The sequence below is a fragment of the Propithecus coquereli genome, unplaced genomic scaffold, assembly GCF_000956105.1.
Source record: "Propithecus coquereli isolate 6110/MARCELLA unplaced genomic scaffold, Pcoq_1.0 Scaffold12, whole genome shotgun sequence".
In the NCBI taxonomy this organism is placed as follows: domain Eukaryota; kingdom Metazoa; phylum Chordata; class Mammalia; order Primates; family Indriidae; genus Propithecus; species Propithecus coquereli.
The window spans coordinates 6,191,905-6,210,114 of record NW_012136080.1 but is presented as its reverse complement, the minus strand read 5'-3'; the positions used below and the strand labels follow the sequence as shown (position 1 = coordinate 6,210,114).

Genomic DNA, 18,210 nt, shown 5'->3' with positions numbered 1-18,210 from the left:
TTTATTTAGCATGCCAATACAATTTATTCTGTTAATAAATATATATAGTTATCATACATGTTGGGTGCTTTTTCTAAGAAAAATGTTTCCAAGTGTGTACACTAAAGTATACGTAGAATCCTTTAAATAGTTGACTTCATAATTTTCAAACTCAGAAGTGTGATAACATCAAGTAATTGAAGAATAAAGTCTCTTTCTCTGTAATTCATGATTTTGAGTTTATAAAGGTTTCAATTGCCATTTCTGTTCCTCTAAGTTACCAAGCCTGAAATTAGAGAACTGACAGCTGAGAAATCACCTGAACCAGTCTCCTAATTGTAGAAGTGAGGAATCTACTGGCTTTGCCAAAGATTACAAAGCTCCTAAGAGGCCATCTGGATTACAAATCAGTTCCTAGAGATGCTCCAGAAATATCCTGGGATAAATAAGGCATACATGCCACACAGAACTTTAGTCATATCTGAAAGACTGTTTTACTTTCTGCGTAACAGAGGATTAAATCCTGATGTGTTCTTTTAGAGTTCACAAACTTAGTGACTCAACTGTTTGAGAAACAGAATCATTCCCATTATTGCAGCATTATCACCCATCTCTTATTGCTAATGCTGTTTATGCTTCTTTTCTCCTGAGATGTCTGAACTTGGCAACTTTTGTTCCTATTTTTCTATGCTCATAGCAGACCTACATCAGGGATGTCTGTTTATATGAAATCCATCATCAGCAGAGAGAGCTAACATGTTACCACATCTAGAAAACTATCAACATGAGCATGGGAGAGTTCATTTCTCTTTCTAGCTCATTCCCACCATAGTCAGCAAGTACCCTGCTCTGTTATTCCCAGCAGTCGCTTTGTTTTTGCAAAGCAGTTGTGGATTACTTCTGGGCTATCAGTATCTCAAATAGCAATAAGATTTCTCATCGCATCAACAATATGCCATATAATGTACCAAGCACTTTCTGTATACAATTTTTGGTGACTTACTATATCTCAGCCTCATGGCTGCACATAGCCATGCTGCTGGCAGGTAAAAAAGGCCACTCACTTATTTAAAGATTCAATGAGCACATTTATGGACCAGTGCAGCACATTTATGGATCAGTAACAAAACATTCACATTCTAGCAAGCTATTTTTCTCTCTAATTGTGGGAGCCATTCCCAAAACAACCTGCCAGACATCAGTGCATTTTAAAAATTTTATACAAATGCAGCGAAGTTGTGTACAAAGAGAATTTTCAAATTTCCATGTAAATGATTCTAATTTCTTGCTACTCTTAACACTGTAGCAAAGGAAGACTGACAGTTTATGTTTCCTTTTCTCCAAGGCAACATTTCTCTGCAGGAATGCACGTCTGGTTTGGCTGCACATTATAGAGGCTTGGCCCATGTGTCCTCATGGGCATAATAAATCAGAATAGGCCTTCCATTTTCAAGCTCATTCTCTGTTGTAGATGGTTTACCTTTTAGGAGTAGTGATGGGATATTGCAATATGCTGAAAGCACTAGTACCAGGCAGCCATGAGGACTTGACATTAACCCTACCTGGAATGCAATTTCATTAGCCTTAAACAAACAAGAACCCAGACACAGAAATATTATTTGCTCTGATCTGGCAAAATCAGTATTTTACTTATTATTGAGTTGGCATGTTTTGCATCTCTCATTCTGTTATCAATTTCACTTCCTTCGACAGTTTTGCTTTTTATCTTATCTTGATTTCCGAGAAGTTGCAGAATATAAGAAAACTTCATATTCCTTGATCATTTCACTTTGGAATTTTCTTTCTTATTCACTATCGTTTAGCCCTGGAGAAACTGTGACCTCACTATGTTTTCTCTTTAATATCATGACCAAACTCTGTGCATTAAGTGTAACCGAAATGGCATGCTGAACAGAACATGAATATTCTAATAATGGCATGACTGAGGAGACCTCCTTGGTATAGGAGCTAGAAGTGTAGTACTGACAAAACAAATAATTTTAAATCTACAACAGCAAACCTGATGTCAAATTTCAAAGGAAGGGCTAATTTTAATCATCTTAATAAATAAGTAAAAAAAAATCTCTTTTTTATTAAGGAATCCTAATGACTGAGGTAGATGATGTTATACTAATTAGGCTCAAGATAAAAATGATGAAACTGATGGAAAGAAAGCACTGATCTGAAATTATCTTCCTTTAAATCCAGATGGGATAATTGAGAATGCTTCTAATTCAAAGTTCTAAGCACAAAATCCAAGTATGTCATGTTGTGGACTCACTTCTTGAAGATGAACTTAGCAGCTGATAAGAAGAATCCACACTCAAACAGAACAGCAAACCACAAAATGCTTGTCTCAGTGAAGAAGCCAGAAACTTTGTATTTGACGTTTCCATCTTGGTTCATTCCCAGCTGCTCACGATTTGGATTTCTGAAGTCTTCCTCAGCATTTAACTAACTCTTTGTTGGCTGAAGGGGCTGGGACTGTTTCTCCACAGATAAACTGATCCTAAGAGTGAGAAATGACATTAACCACTGAGTTTCTGTGTTGCAAATGCATCAATACTAAATTTTCATTTTGCTACAGAATCAATCCAACTGTTAATTTAGTTTTTCCATTGCTATTATCACTTCATCTTTGTTCGAAGAACCAATGTCAGCATCAGAATTAGAATCTTAAAAGTATATCAGTTTTTAGTCCTGAATTCATTATTTAAAATAAAGTACCTAATCTTATAAACAAACATGTCCATCTTTACTACAGAGCAACCACTTCACAGAAATCATCTTTTAAGTTTCTGTATTAATTACCATTTACATTAAAACTTCTCCACTTTCAATATTTGGTCAAATACCTGTCCTCTTCAAAATAATTACTTCCTCCAACTAAAAGGGATAGTTCTTTATGTGTTTCCCAATACAGATAATCTGCAATGTTCGCTCCGTTGTAAATGAAGTTCAATCTCTGATCATTTATCCTGGTTTATGTCAGCTACCACAAGAAATCTCTGCCTCCCAAATTACCTTGCATCTCCTGAATCTGATCCCTGAAGCATCAACCCCTATTCTGTCCCTATCACTCTCTGGAACATCTGGAACCCAACATCTGGAACCTTTTCACAGTGCTCTTTGGAATTCATAGCCCATTGTCAGCACAATGCTCCATATTCTCAACCTCTTCTTTAAAGTGTCCCTTTGCCCCCCAAGGACCATTTGTCAATCTCTGGAAACATTTTGGGTTGACACAACTAGGGGGTGCTACTGACATCTAAAGGTCAGGGATGCTGCTAAACATCCTACAATATACAGGATAACCCCACACAACAAAGAATTATCAAGCCTGAAATGTCAATAGTGCTGAGGTTGACACAAAGCCACTCTAAGAACACTGTTTTCCCTACATCTCCCTCTAGTGGTGGCTCTGTGTTTCCAGAGCCCTGTGGTACCACAGGCCTTAGAAGTGGGGCTGGTTGCTCCTTTTTGCCACTATTCTCCTTCCGTCTTTAAAACCCACCAACTTTGAACGTTATGTCATGAGATTATAGTGTTACTATTCCTCTCTGTTTCTGTCATCTACCCACCTGGATCCCATATTCCAACCCATCTGGACCTCCCCTCTATTTTGGAAACCACCTTTTTTCACTGCCCCTCACTCCCTTGATGTTCTCTTTACCTAGTTCAAATTCTGTGGTCAATTATCATAATTACTGTTCTCTTACTCCTTCCTATTCACTTGGCAAAACCACAAACCTGGTTAAATCTAACTTCCAGTGTCTACATTCACCCATTGAGCTGAATGTCTATCACCTCGAACTCTCTCTTAATCCTCTGTCACCACCAGTTACTGCCCCATATTTCTGCTCCCTTTGCAGCGAACTCCTTGAAAGAAATGCCTACACTTGCTGCCTCCTATTCTCCCATTCTCTCCAACCAGTTTTCCACCCATCCGGTTTCTCCCATCAAGCTCTGTCCCTATTACGCCATAGAAACTGCTCTCATCACCATCACAAATGAACTGTGTTGCTAAAACCAGTGGCTAATTCTTGATTTCTTTCTATCAGTGTCACCGAAAAGGATCATCACTTCCTTGACTTTTTCTCATCTGACTTCCAGGATATGACACTGTTGATTTTCCTCCTTCCTCAGGGGTTGCTCCTTTTCAGTCAGCTTTGCTGATTTCTTTGTTTCCCTCCAAAACCTTTTAATGTTGGAGTGCCCCAAGGGTCGGTCCTTTCTTTTGTCCCTATCTACATTCACAGTCCTGGTGATCTCATCCAATCTGATGGCTCTATATGTTCTTACTGGTAACTCCCAAATTTACATTGCCCGCCAGTCTCTCTCCTGAACTCCAGACATATATAACCAAATTGCCTTCTCAACAGCTCCACCTGGATGACAAAGAGACTTCTCAAACATAGTATGTCCAACTCCCACCCCTATACCTACAGTTACCTCCCCCTCAGTTGATGGTAATTCCATCCTTCCAGTAATTAAGGTCATGCATGTTGAAATCATCCTTGACTCCTCTCATACCCTATAACCAAACCCTAAGAAAATCCTTATTATTCAGTGTATCCAGAATCCAATCACTTCTCACCACCTCCATTGCTGCAGCCCAGTCCAAGCCACCCAACTCCTGCTTTGATTAATGTAACAGCCTCTTAACTGGTTTTCCTGTTTCTATCTTTGCTTTCTCACTGTCTACTCTCAACACAGCAGCCAGACTCGCGCTTTTAAAGTTTAAATTGGATCACGGCACTCCTTTATTCCAAAATCCTCCAATGGTTCCCTATACCATTCACAACAAAAGCTAAGGTCTTTAAGGTGTCCCACAAACATCTTTGTGATCTGCCCCACTCCACTAATTTTATCTTGGACTACTCTCACCCTTCATTACTCTGCTCTGGTCACACTGGCCTTCTTTTTTTCCTTGATAAAACCAGGCATGTTCCTGCCTCAGGGATCCTTCACTGAATGTTCCCTTTGCTGGACTCTCTTAACCCTCACATGTATCTGGCTGACTCCCTCATCTCTTTCAAATCTTTACTTAATAAAGGCCTTTCTCAGTAAGACCTGCCATGATTACCCTATTTAAAATCTCAACTTCCTCCCAAACCAGCCCTCCTGATCTTCCTTACCCTGTTTGCTTTTTGCTCCAGAGCACATTTTAATAAAAGAATGAATCATTACATTTCTAAATTACAGTCTAAATTTTAGCTTGCTTCTTTCGTGAGGCTCTGTGCCTCATCCCCACTTTCCCCATTCTCATTTTAAAATTCACGCGTAAGAGTGTTAAGCTCTTTACTTAAGACTCCATTCAAAGTACTGACCAAAACTTTGGGCCGGGGTAGGCAGTAATAACATTTACTGTTTTTCTATTATCAATATTCTTGTGTGAAAGACAATAGGACAACTAAAGACTAAAATGAAATTGTAAAATTGCAAGTAGGTATTTCAAACACGTTAATGCAGCGTTCTATGTATAAGTCAGGCAAGAAGTACTATACAATTGTTTCTTCAAAATAAACCTAGGACCTCTGAACAATTTTAGTTACACATTAAATAGTGGAACAATAAATACTGTCAATTAAAATAACATTTATAATTACTTTTCTTCCATTTAATAAGTAATCAATATTTTATTAAAGAGTTGTATTACCCTCTCCAAAGCTAAAATAAGTTATGTAATTTGAGCTTTTAAAATTTCAATTTGCTATTCAGCCGTTCGTCAATGATTTTCAAAATTTCTTTTTAAAAATATAGCACTTTACCTAGCACACTGTTATGAAACATCTTCCTGCACTTATCACTGACAGGCTGCTCCAGGTCCTTGTTATTGCCTCACAACCCCCTTTCCCTCTTTTTATATTACATCTCTTACTTTGTCATAAATCACTTTTATAATGAGGGAGCAGCTAGGACACGTCGCTACGTCTTCCCCGTTCTCCAAATCTTCCTACAATGAAATCAAACACCGTGTGGTTAGCATAGTCTTCCTTTGACCATTTCCTGCCTCCCAACGTCTCCCACCCCTATGCCGAAATCTCCTGGTGGCTCGCCTCCCCTCAGAGTGGGTGAGAGAGCCAAAAGGGCCTTCCGCGAGAAACGCCAACGCCTTTTTTCCCTACAAGCGTCACTTAGGGAAATAAATACCCAAGAAGGTTAGGCGAGGTTCAGTCGCCTCAAAATCCCTGGGAAACAAAAACACGTCCCCTCCACCGAACTATCCTAGGAAGGGGCCCTGAGGGGGGTATCCGTCAGGAAGACCGCTGCTCCCCGCCACCCCCTCCCCGGCCTAGCTGAAGTCCAAAACTAAGTGTACACTGAAAGCTCAAGACATTAATGAGGGGAGCGGGCAGGGGAGGCGGATTCAGAAACGGGAAAGAGGGCGTGGAAGACTCAGCGCCTCAAGGACGACCGACCGGCTGAAGGAACATCCGGCGGAGTGAAAACGCGCCTGCTTGGGTCAGTCGCCAGGAGGGGCCCTGAAGTTACCTTGGTGATGGAGAAGTTATCCCCACACGGGCAGGGGTAGAAATATGTCTCCGAGTCTTCGTCATATTGGAAGTCCTCGATCTCCACCTCGTCGTGAAACACTGCCATGGTCAGCAGAAGCCGGCAAGGGGCTGACGCCCCTGCTGTTCAACACACCTCCTCAGTTGGTTTAACTCGGCGGGTGCCGGCCCGGTCTTGCGTCATTACGACACGCCAGTTCAGGAACTATTGCTTCCGGCGCATAGATAATGACGCAACCCCGGTCTTGAAGGCCAAATGGGTGAAAGGTAGCGGTCACCATGGAGATGGCTGAGCTAGGGGTGGAGACACTGGAAAGACGGCGCTTGCTTCTCAGCAGTGCCGCGCACCGCTCCTCCCATTGGACATCAGCGGCCAATAGAATGTGGGGCTCGCCCGCGCAGCTGCTACGTCATGTTGGGCCCGCGTAAGCTCCCGCGCACGGGCGGTGGAACTTGGCACGGGTCGGTAGGCTAGGTACCTGCGGCGGCGGTGTCCTCGCTTCACGTTGCGGGCGTAGAGAAGCCTTGAGCAGACCGCTGAAGGCTGCAGCAGGCGCCAGGTAGCATCCACGCGGTGCTCGGGAAAAGTGGGGCGCCGCTTTGCTTGGTCTCAGGTGGTGGCGGCGGGAGTAGTATAGCCTCCTCGACCTCCCTCTCTGGTGACGGCGCAACAGTTCCTGTGGAATTTAGCTTCACGGAGTGACCTTGAACTCAGGACGACGCTCAGCTTGTTACTGTTCCTGGTTGCAGGTACATCCCCGCTTTTTCCTCACCCCAGACATCTTCAGATACCTTAAATTGTGTTGCTGAAAGGACTAAGCCCTGGAAGGTGTACGACATTAGTAACTACAATGATTTGTAGTAACAGTAATAACATTACCTTTTTTTAATTGGGGTTTGTTATGCGCCAGGTATTGCGCTAAGTATAATTCTCCCATCAACTCTAGGGGCTTAGATGTTATTCCATTTTATTGTTTTTCAGACTGAGGTGCAGAGTTGGACATCTTGACCAAGATCACACAGTAGGGAAATCAGTGAAGAACTTGTCTGTTTCCAAAGCGCAGAAACAAATTACTTATGTGAATCCCAGTTTCTTCTTTGTGATAGTAACGGTGTCAGTGGGCAGGGTTATCAGTATGAAGCCTTGAAATGGAAATAAAAGGTGGTTTGTCCTGAAAGCAGTGCTAGTGCTTGTCTTGGAAAAACCGGATTCCATCAGGTATTGCTCTTTTACTAGGCATATTAGTATCTTGGTAGAGAAGGAAGGTATTGTAGGGGGAAAACACTGTTGCAGAAGATCGGTGCTCAGACTCCGAGTTGCTAATTAGCTATGGCAACTGGATATTCACATTGTTTGGGCCTTTAGTTCTAAGTAAGAAAGGGTTGTACTAGAGATGATTATAATAACCCTTTTAGATCTCAGATTATACTTTTGCATGGAAATTATGAATTTTACTTGGTTTAGCAATTGTATATACCATATTTAGTTTACCTTTACATAATAATGTAAACAAAATACATCCCTGTGCTTACATACATGCACTCAAATGTTTGTGTGAAGTTACCAGTTTGTGTGCACTGAGATGAAGCTCCACCCAGTTAAGCCCTTCTTTAAAGCTTAAAAACCTAAAGGCAGAGAAGTTTTTGAGAGAAAATCCAGAAGGTACATTAAAGGAATTTGTGGAAGATTATTTCAGAGGCCTCACAAACACTTTATTTTGCGTAATTGGAGATCTACCCAGCAGTTAGGAAACATTGTTAAACTTGTCAAAGATTAACTGTGATGACTGTGGTCTGTCCGGGCAAAGGAGAAATCTCAGCAAGCCCATACAGAGCAGTGGCTGCTCCCCGTACCTGGGCAGACACAAATACTTCCCAGGTAGCCTCTTGGAGACAGAAGGAAAAGGGAGATTCTCCAGTACCTATTGTGTAGTCCCAATGATCATTTTGAGGTTGGGAACTGGCTTTAATTCTTCAGTTCTTCAGTGTAAGTACCCACAAATTAAAAAAATGGGTACAGTCATATTTGGCTCAAGAGAAGTATAAATTGGTAGATCTTTTAGAAAGCAATTTGGATCTATCAAAAACAATTTGATGGGGAGTCTTAAGATCTGAAATTAGTAGTCCTAAAAGTTACAGGGGTAGTTGGGTAGTTTTTCTTTGTAATTTTCCAACTTTTCTGTGAACATGTATTACCTAAAATGGAAAAAAGAAAAACTAATGAACCTCTTTTTTTTTTTTGGAGACAGAGTCTCGCTTTATTGCCCGGGCTAGAGTGCTGTGGCGTTAGCCTAGCTCACAGCAACCTCAAACTCCTGGGCTTAAGCGATCCTTCTGCCTCAGCCTCCTGAGTAGCTGGGACTACAGGCATGCGCCACCATGCCCAGCTAATTTTTTCTATATATTTTTAGTTGTCTGGCTAATTTCTTTCTATTTTTAGTAGAGACAGAGTCTCACGCTTGCTCAGGCTGGTCTCAAACTCCTGACCTCGAGCGATCCTCCTGCCCTGGCCTCCCAGAGTGCTAGGATTACAGGCATGAGCCACCACGCCCGGCCTGAACCTCTTAATAATAGCTGACACTATGTGCCATGCACGATACCAAATCCTTTGTATGCATTATGTTATTAAAACAGCCCAGTGAGGTATAAATATCATTAAACCCCATCCTTTTATTTGTCTTTTTTTTGAGACAGGGTCTCGTTCTGTTGTCCAGGCTAGAGTGCAGTGGCATCATCATAGCTCACTGCAACCTCAAACTCCTGGGCTTAAGTGATCCTTCTGCCTCAACCTCCTGAGTAGCTGGGACTACAGGCATACACCACACCCTGCCAATTTTTTATTTTTGGTAGTGATGGGGTTCCCTGTGTTGCTCAGGCTGGTCTGAAACTCCTGGCCTCCCACACTGACCTCCGAAAGTGCTAGGATTATAGGCGTGAGCCACCACGCCTGGCCTAAACTCCATCTTTAACACTGGGAAACATGAGGTTTAGGGGTTAAGGAACTTGCCTAAGGGAAGGCTGGTAAGTGGCAGTAAGCAATGGTGAGAACTCGTGTCTGTCAACCGTAGAAACCGTGATGCCATTTGTGATGGGAATGGAGTTAGAGCAGAACTAGATTAAACAAACAGCACTGTAGCTCTGCAGACTACTGAGATCTTCCGATGAGCAGTGCTGCAGTGCTGGTTCCCTTGAGAACTAGATTGGGGGTGAGGGGTCTTCTTGTCTTTCCATAAGCTTTCATCCTGCCATCTGTTGGTCATCCCCCTTGTCTAGCCAGAGGTGGCTGCTCTAATGGTTGTGCTCCATTCGAGCTTGTACTGTGCTAAAGAAAATAAAACCATAGCCAAATATTTAATGTAGTTTTTTTTTTTTTTTACCGTATCCAGCACTTTTAAATAAAACATTACAACGTCTAATAAAGGTAGTCGTCATTTGTTCCTGAAAGGGAATAGAAACATTTTGTAATGACACACTTTTGGACCCTGACAGTATGACAAAATCATATTTACTAGTTGCTATAGGCAGTTGAAATCACAAGTTTATTTTATTTTTTATCATAAACGTTAACATTGCTTATCCAAAAAATAACAGTGTCCAGAATTTTTAGCATAAGATCAGATTTAGAGCTGGGTCATAATTGTATAATGGGAACTGTTTAATAAGTGCCATTTTACATCAGGCTAGGGGGAGTTATTTATTGGCAATATCAAACCTCTACCTCTCTAGATTGTTTGGCAAGGAAGAGAAGATGTTTATATATTTGGATTAATTTTTAGCAACATTCTTACTTGCCAGGTACTTCCATAGACATTATTTATATCTTTTCACAATCTAATGAGGTGGCGTGAGTATTGTTAAAATGGTAAGAGGTAACTTGCTCAAGATCAAAAAGCAGGAAGGAGTCACACCTGAGCCTAGTTCCACTGATTCAGGTCAAACACTCTGTGCATCACTTGTTTACCAAATGCTAGGAGCCCCTTTGCTTCCTCAGTGACACCTAGAATTCTAAATTGACAGATGCTGCCATGTTAAGCACACCTGTATTCCCAGCTTCTCAGGAGGCTGAGGCAGGAGGATCACTTAATCCCAGCCTGGGCAACATAACGAGACCCCATCTTTGAATGAATGAATGAATGACAGATGTCATGATTGTTCTTTGAATTTACTTTATTTCAATGCATTCGTGCTCATTAAGGCATTCTTGGTTTTTCTGTGCCTCACTGCCCTCTCACACCCTGTCTAATCTATCAGCAAGTTGCAGGGCTCTAATTCCAAAATATATTCCATGTTTATCTATTTCTGTCATCTCTGTAGTTGTTTTTCTACTATAATCTTAGACCAGAGCCTTCTAACTAAATTTCCTGCTTCTCCTCTTTCCCTTCTGTGATCCAAAATTCTTCACACAGAAGCCTGAACAATCCTTTAAAAATATAAATTAGGTCATGTCCTTCTTCTGGTTTATTCAAACGCTTCAGTTGCTTCTCATTGCCCTTAGGGTAAAGTTCATACCCTTACCATGGCCTGCTTGACTTCATCTCATTTCACTCTCACCCAGCTTCCTGCTCTCCAGTCACGATGGCCATGGTTCCTCAAACACGCCAGGCTAGCTTCTGTGTAAAGCCTTTGTTCTTGCTAATCCCTCTGCTGGAATGCTCTGCCCTTAACATCTGCTTGGCTGCCTCTTCCTCATCATTCAGGTCTCAGCTGAGGTGTCATCACCTAAGAGAGGCTTTTCCCAATTTTACCCCTCCCACCCTATCACTCTTACTTTTATCACATTCATAATCTGTAATTATCTCGTTAATTATCTGTTTACTATTATGTGGGGAGTTAGCTACACTCCCAGCAAAAAATCGGGTCCCTTAGGCAGGGGTCATCGCAAAGGATAAGAAAATAATAGAAAATGGAAAATAATAGAAATAAAAGAATACACAGAGACAAAGGTATAGTTTTATAGATTTATAAAGAAAAAGCAAAGCGGGGATACTTAGGGGACCTTACAATATCCCCATCAATTGTGAGGCCAGGAGTGAAGTTTTACATGGGTATTTATAGGTATAGGGATCAGTTGCCAGTGGTAACAGATTTACATAATAACAGGTAGTTCGTTTTAGGTTAAAAGTATTTCAAAAGGCTTCTATAGATCCCTTAATTAACTCTATCTACATGAAGAAATGGTTACAAAATCTTTCAAGGACAAGCTTCTAAGTTCTAAGATAAACCTATCATTTAACAGAAGGGTTAAACAGAGATATAGTGGCCCCATATTTCTTTATCTAGTTATTGCAGACAGAGACAGGTGATCAGAAGTCAAGCAGGAACTGTCCCTTGGGCTAATTGTTTTTAGTGGCAGCTATCTGTCTTTCGGGGCAGACACTCTTTGATCAGCTCTCACCCAGTGGCTCCATGCGCACCTGCTTTGTCCTTCAAAGCACGGGAGAACCACGGGTTTGAGACTGCAGCATCACCTTGGAAAGCAGCTACTATTGACCTTTGAGATGCCTTCCTGAAGTGGAGCAGCTTTTGATATGCAAACTAACACGTTCACATATTCCTTCAGGGCAAAGCCCTGCAAAACTCCTGAGATCATTTCTGTCTCTAATATAGTAATATTAATTTATGGAGCAACACTATTATCTGTTTCTCGAGCTGTAATAAAAGCTTCATGATGGCAAGTGCCTTGTTTCTGGTTCTTTATTGTATCTCCAAGGCCTAAAATTGTGTATCTTGCCTCTGTAATTGTTGAATGAGCTGAGTGTACCTATTGAACCAAAACAAGTGTAATTAATCTTAAATCCTAAATTTAATCTGGTATTTGCAGTGATTTGTTTTACTACTTATTTAAGGGATTTCAGTTTTATTTAGCATTTATGATAATTTTCTGTGTTTCCAAAATTAAGCTAATTAAGATTTTTGGCAAGGTAAGGCCTGTGAGGGGACAAACATTGATGGAATGATCTTCTTTATATGGTGCTAGGAATTACTTAGTATTTATTGATCTGCTGTGGTTGATTAAATACTTACACGGAACATATGAAACCACCGGACATATTTCAAAAAATGAGTAATTTTTTTAATACCTATTCAAAGGAGTGGCACAAAGCTTTGGAATGCACTTTGAACAGAAGTTTATAAAAATGTCCTGTATTTACCAATAGGTGGCACTCTTGGTTATGATTACTGTTAGAAAACAAGTTTTTAGAATTTTAAAGGGAACAGCTTTTAAAAATTAACATTTCTTTGTTTTCCAGTTTAGTTGAGGAGACCATTCAAACAGCATAATCACAAAATGATGTATCCTATTGTGAGGACAATTTATTTTAGCAGTTGTCTATAACCTTGAATAGAATAGTATTTCCATATGTAGCTATATAGCAGTTAAATTTTTTTTTTTTTTTTATTTCAGGGTATTGTGAGGGTACAAACATTATCGTTACACTTTATGTCTTTGCCTCACCTAAGTGCGGGTTAAAGGCATGCCCTTCCCCCCCTACAGTGCTCCCGTGTCCTTTAGTTGCAGATTTACTCCCTGGAGAGTATTTCTGCCATGTGATCACCCTAGTGTTGATCAGTTAGTACCAATTGGATGGCGAGTACAAGTGGAGCCCATTCTTCCAATCTTGTGGTGCCTCGCTTTGGATAATGGGCTTAAGTTTAATCCAGGAAACTATAAGAGGTTCTAAATCACTGTCGTTTCTTATGATTGAGTAATATTCCATTGTATAGCAGTTAAATTTTATCGGGGAACTTGGCCTCAAGTGACATGGAACTATATCATTCTAGCCTTTGGTCTGCTGTTTCCTGGGGTGGATATCCTAAGTAGCAGGAGTTAAAGACAGGCTGAGGAAGATAACCAAGAGAAGTAATCAAAAAAGAAAAGTAGAAACATAAGAGGGAGAAAGGATGGAAAGGGGGTAATTGAGAGCGGGCTTGCTGTGAGGTGATGCCACTGATGTTAATGAGCCTTTCCTTTTGCAGCTAAGAGGTAGCGGTGCTTTTCATCACTTTCCCAAAACGTTCTATGTTGTCTGTGCCATTGCAGGAACTTTGTGAGAATTTCAATGTATGGAAAAACTGTCCGTGTTCCAACTTGTGTATATTCAAAGGTCTCAGTATAATACCAGGACCAAAACATTCTGTGTCAGTCAGTCAGCCAACTATACACTTAACGACTCCTAAAATCTCATGGACATCTAAAGTAAGTTTCAAATTCTTTCTTTCAGTGATTAACATACCATCTTTGATTGAGTGCGTTTATAACAGAGAAAAACTACAGTGAGTAGTCTTGTGCAAGGTGAAAGAGGCCTATACTTTTATCATTTACTAGAGAGAAAAATAGCAAGCAATGTGTTTATCTGTAATGATGTATTATATATAACAAGAAGATATAGATCTTTTATCTAAAGACAAGTTATGAAGCAGTGGTCTTTTTGATATGATTTAGTTATAGCTGAGTAAATTACATATAACTTATATCACCGCCTGATTTATTTACTTTTATTTATTTTCTGTCACTACCTATTAGAATGCAAGCTCTCTAAGACGGTCTTTGTTTTTTCCATGCCTGTGTCATCAATGCTTAGGCCAATGCCTGCAACATACTGGGCTCTTAGTAAATATTTGTTGAATGAAGGACTAAATTAATGAATATGGAGTAGGAATATAAACACACTTAGCTTGAATATTTTCCTAACACTAAATTTATTACAATTAATTTAATGCCTTCCAAAGAGCTCAGAAAAAAAAGTGTTCACATACATTTTCATTTATTCTTCAAGTAACTAAGATAGGAAGGGACAGATATGGCAATATGACATGTTAAATGTGGCCATTTTAGGCAAAGAAATGTTTAAAAATTGACATAGGAAAGAAACAAAATATATCATCTGGCTCCTAATCAGTGCCTTTTCTGATAGGCCAGTAGTTTTTAGAATTTGAAATGTTGAGGAATTTGTGTGTGTGTGTGTGTGTGTGTGTGTGCGCGCGCGCGCACGCATTTAACTTTCTATTGAAGTATAATATACAAAGAGAAAAGTACACAAATTCTAAGATCACGTTTTACATGCAGTTAGCACCCAGATTAAGAAACAACATTATCACTACCACCTCCCAAGGAAAAAAACTGCTAACTTGATTTCTAACACTGTAGATTCATTTTGCCTATTTTTGTACTTAATATGATTGGAATCAATCATGTTCTTTTATGTGTTCTTTTAAGTGGGATACTTAGGGGACCTCACAATATCCCCATCAATTGTGAGGCCAGGAGTGAAGTTTTACATGGGTATTTATAGGTATAGGGATCAGTTGCCAGTGGTAACAGATTTACATAATAACAGGTAGTTCGTTTTAGGTTAAAAGTATTTCAAAAGGCTTCTATAGATCCCTTAATTAACTCTATCTACATGAAGAAATGGTTACAAAATCTTTCAAGGACAAGCTTCTAAGTTCTAAGATAAACCTATCATTTAACAGAAGGGTTAAACAGAGATATAGTGGCCCCATATTTCTTTATCTAGTTATTGCAGACAGAGACAGGTGATCAGAAGTCAAGCAGGAACTGTCCCTTGGGCTAATTGTTTTTAGTGGCAGCTATCTGTCTTTCGGGGCAGACACTCTTTGATCAGCTCTCACCCAGTGGCTCCATGCGCACCTGCTTTGTCCTTCAAAGCACGGGAGAACCACGGGTTTGAGACTGCAGCATCACCTTGGAAAGCAGCTACTATTGACCTTTGAGATGCCTTCCTGAAGTGGAGCAGCTTTTGATATGCAAACTAACACGTTCACATATTCCTTCAGGGCAAAGCCCTGCAAAACTCCTGAGATCATTTCTGTCTCTAATATAGTAATATTAATTTATGGAGCAACACTATTATCTGTTTCTCGAGCTGTAATAAAAGCTTCATGATGGCAAGTGCCTTGTTTCTGGTTCTTTATTGTATCTCCAAGGCCTAAAATTGTGTATCTTGCCTCTGTAATTGTTGAATGAGCTGAGTGTACCTATTGAACCAAAACAAGTGTAATTAATCTTAAATCCTAAATTTAATCTGGTATTTGCAGTGATTTGTTTTACTACTTATTTAAGGGATTTCAGTTTTATTTAGCATTTATGATAATTTTCTGTGTTTCCAAAATTAAGCTAATTAAGATTTTTGGCAAGGTAAGGCCTGTGAGGGGACAAACATTGATGGAATGATCTTCTTTATATGGTGCTAGGAATTACTTAGTATTTATTGATCTGCTGTGGTTGATTAAATACTTACACGGAACATATGAAACCACCGGACATATTTCAAAAAATGAGTAATTTTTTTAATACCTATTCAAAGGAGTGGCACAAAGCTTTGGAATGCACTTTGAACAGAAGTTTATAAAAATGTCCTGTATTTACCAATAGGTGGCACTCTTGGTTATGATTACTGTTAGAAAACAAGTTTTTAGAATTTTAAAGGGAACAGCTTTTAAAAATTAACATTTCTTTGTTTTCCAGTTTAGTTGAGGAGACCATTCAAACAGCATAATCACAAAATGATGTATCCTATTGTGAGGACAATTTATTTTAGCAGTTGTCTATAACCTTGAATAGAATAGTATTTCCATATGTAGCTATATAGCAGTTAAATTTTTTTTTTTTTTTATTTCAGGGTATTGTGAGGGTACAAACATTATCGTTACACTTTATGTCTTTGCCTCACCTAAGTGCGGGTTAAAGGCATGCCCTTCCCCCCCTACAGTGCTCCCCGTGTCCTTTAGTTGCAGATTTACCCCCCCCCATCCTCCTATTCCCTGGAGAGTATTTCTGCCATGTGATCACCCTAGTGTTGATCAGTTAGTACCAATTGGATGGCGAGTACAAGTGGAGCCCATTCTTCCAATCTTGTGGTGCCTCGCTTTGGATAATGGGCTTAAGTTTAATCCAGGAAACTATAAGAGGTTCTAGATCACTGTCGTTTCTTATGATTGAGTAATATTCCATTGTATAGCAGTTAAATTTTATTGGGGAACTTGGCCTCAAGTGACATGGAACTATATCATTCTAGCCTTTGGTCTGCTGTTTCCTGGGGTGGATATCCTAAGTAGCAGGAGTTAAAGACAGGCTGAGGAAGATAACCAAGAGAAGTAATCAAAAAAGAAAAGTAGAAACATAAGAGGGAGAAAGGATGGAAAGGGGGTAATTGAGAGCGGGCTTGCTGTGAGGTGATGCCACTGATGTTAATGAGCCTTTCCTTTTGCAGCTAAGAGGTAGCGGTGCTTTTCATCACTTTCCCAAAACGTTCTATGTTGTCTGTGCCATTGCAGGAACTTTGTGAGAATTTCAATGTATGGAAAAACTGTCCGTGTTCCAACTTGTGTATATTCAAAGGTCTCAGTATAATACCAGGACCAAAACATTCTGTGTCAGTCAGTCAGCCAACTATACACTTAACGACTCCTAAAATCTCATGGACATCTAAAGTAAGTTTCAAATTCTTTCTTTCAGTGATTAACATACCATCTTTGATTGAGTGCGTTTATAACAGAGAAAAACTACAGTGAGTAGTCTTGTGCAAGGTGAAAGAGGCCTATACTTTTATCATTTACTAGAGAGAAAAATAGCAAGCAATGTGTTTATCTGTAATGATGTATTATATATAACAAGAAGATATAGATCTTTTATCTAAAGACAAGTTATAAAGCAGTGGTCTTTTTGATATGATTTAGTTATAGCTGAGTAAATTACATATAACTTATATCACCGCCTGATTTATTTACTTTTATTTATTTTCTGTCACTACCTATTAGAATGCAAGCTCTCTAAGACGGTCTTTGTTTTTTCCATGCCTGTGTCATCAATGCTTAGGCCAATGCCTGCAACATACTGGGCTCTTAGTAAATATTTGTTGAATGAAGGACTAAATTAATGAATATGGAGTAGGAATATAAACACACTTAGCTTGAATATTTTCCTAACACTAAATTTATTACAATTAATTTAATGCCTTCCAAAGAGCTCAGAAAAAAAAGTGTTCACATACATTTTCATTTATTCTTCAAGTAACTAAGATAGGAAGGGACAGATATGGCAATATGACATGTTAAATGTGGCCATTTTAGGCAAAGAAATGTTTAAAAATTGACATAGGAAAGAAACAAAATATATCATCTGGCTCCTAATCAGTGCCTTTTCTGATAGGCCAGTAGTTTTTAGAATTTGAAATGTTGAGGAATTTGTGTGTGTGTGTGTGTGTGTGTGTGTGCGCGCGCGCGCACGCATTTAACTTTCTATTGAAGTATAATATACAAAGAGAAAAGTACACAAATTCTAAGATCACGTTTTACATGCAGTTAGCACCCAGATTAAGAAACAACATTATCACTACCACCTCCCAAGGAAAAAAACTGCTAACTTGATTTCTAACACTGTAGATTCATTTTGCCTATTTTTGTACTTAATATGATTGGAATCAATCATGTTCTTTTATGTGTTCTTTTAAGTCCGGCTTCTTTCATTCAGTATATTTGTGGTATTCATCTATGTTACTGCATGTAATTTCAGTGTATTTATTTTCATTACCGTATAGTCTATCTTATTGTATGGATGTATCACAACTAGTTTATCTACTTTAGTAATGGCCATTTGGATAGTTTCCAATTCGGGCTATTATGAATAGTGTTACTATTATCTGTGTTGGTTTTTAATATCTGGGAACCTTAAGCATTTTATGTTTGGGAACCT

The 18,210-nt window shown here is 39.5% G+C and overlaps 2 protein-coding genes across 3 annotated transcripts in view; one reads left to right on the top strand and one right to left on the bottom strand.

Annotated features, from left to right (window-relative positions):
* Positions 1-2,052: 2,052 nt before the first annotated feature.
* Positions 2,053-6,678, bottom strand: DPH3 (diphthamide biosynthesis 3). The gene is made up of 3 exons (XM_012663728.1): positions 6,475-6,678; positions 5,861-5,935; positions 2,053-2,488 (listed from the first exon to the last, which is right to left on the bottom strand). Exons 1-3 carry the CDS (start codon positions 6,580-6,582, stop codon positions 2,423-2,425), a joined length of 249 nt encoding a protein of 82 aa, XP_012519182.1. The 5' UTR covers positions 6,583-6,678; the 3' UTR covers positions 2,053-2,422.
* Positions 6,679-6,979: 301 nt separating this feature from the next.
* Positions 6,980-18,210, top strand: part of OXNAD1 (oxidoreductase NAD-binding domain containing 1) — a 39,962-nt gene continuing 28,731 nt past the window's right edge. Inside the window, exons 1-2 of one of the 2 annotated variants that reach the window (XM_012663668.1) lie at positions 6,980-7,244; positions 13,537-13,692. The gene's annotated coding sequence lies outside the window, so the exon portion shown is untranslated. Of the gene's footprint in view, positions 7,245-13,536; positions 13,693-16,788; positions 16,950-18,210 lie in introns of those variants that run through there. The other variant, XM_012663678.1, reaches the window with a different exon arrangement.

What these genes read in the sequence shown, in the direction of transcription:
- DPH3 (XM_012663728.1), bottom strand. Translation starts at nt 6,582, where the DNA reads ATGGCAGTGTTTCACGACGAGGTGGAGATCGAGGACTTCCAATATGAC. An exon ending in ATAACTTCTCCATCACCAAG is followed by an intron (nt 5,936 to 6,474) that starts GTAACTTCAGGG and finishes ATTTCATTGTAG; the next exon opens with GAAGATTTGGAGAACGGGGA. An exon ending in TAAAAGTGATTTATGACAAA is followed by an intron (nt 2,489 to 5,860) that starts GTAAGAGATGTA and finishes TCTCACTCTTAG; the next exon opens with GATCAGTTTATCTGTGGAGA.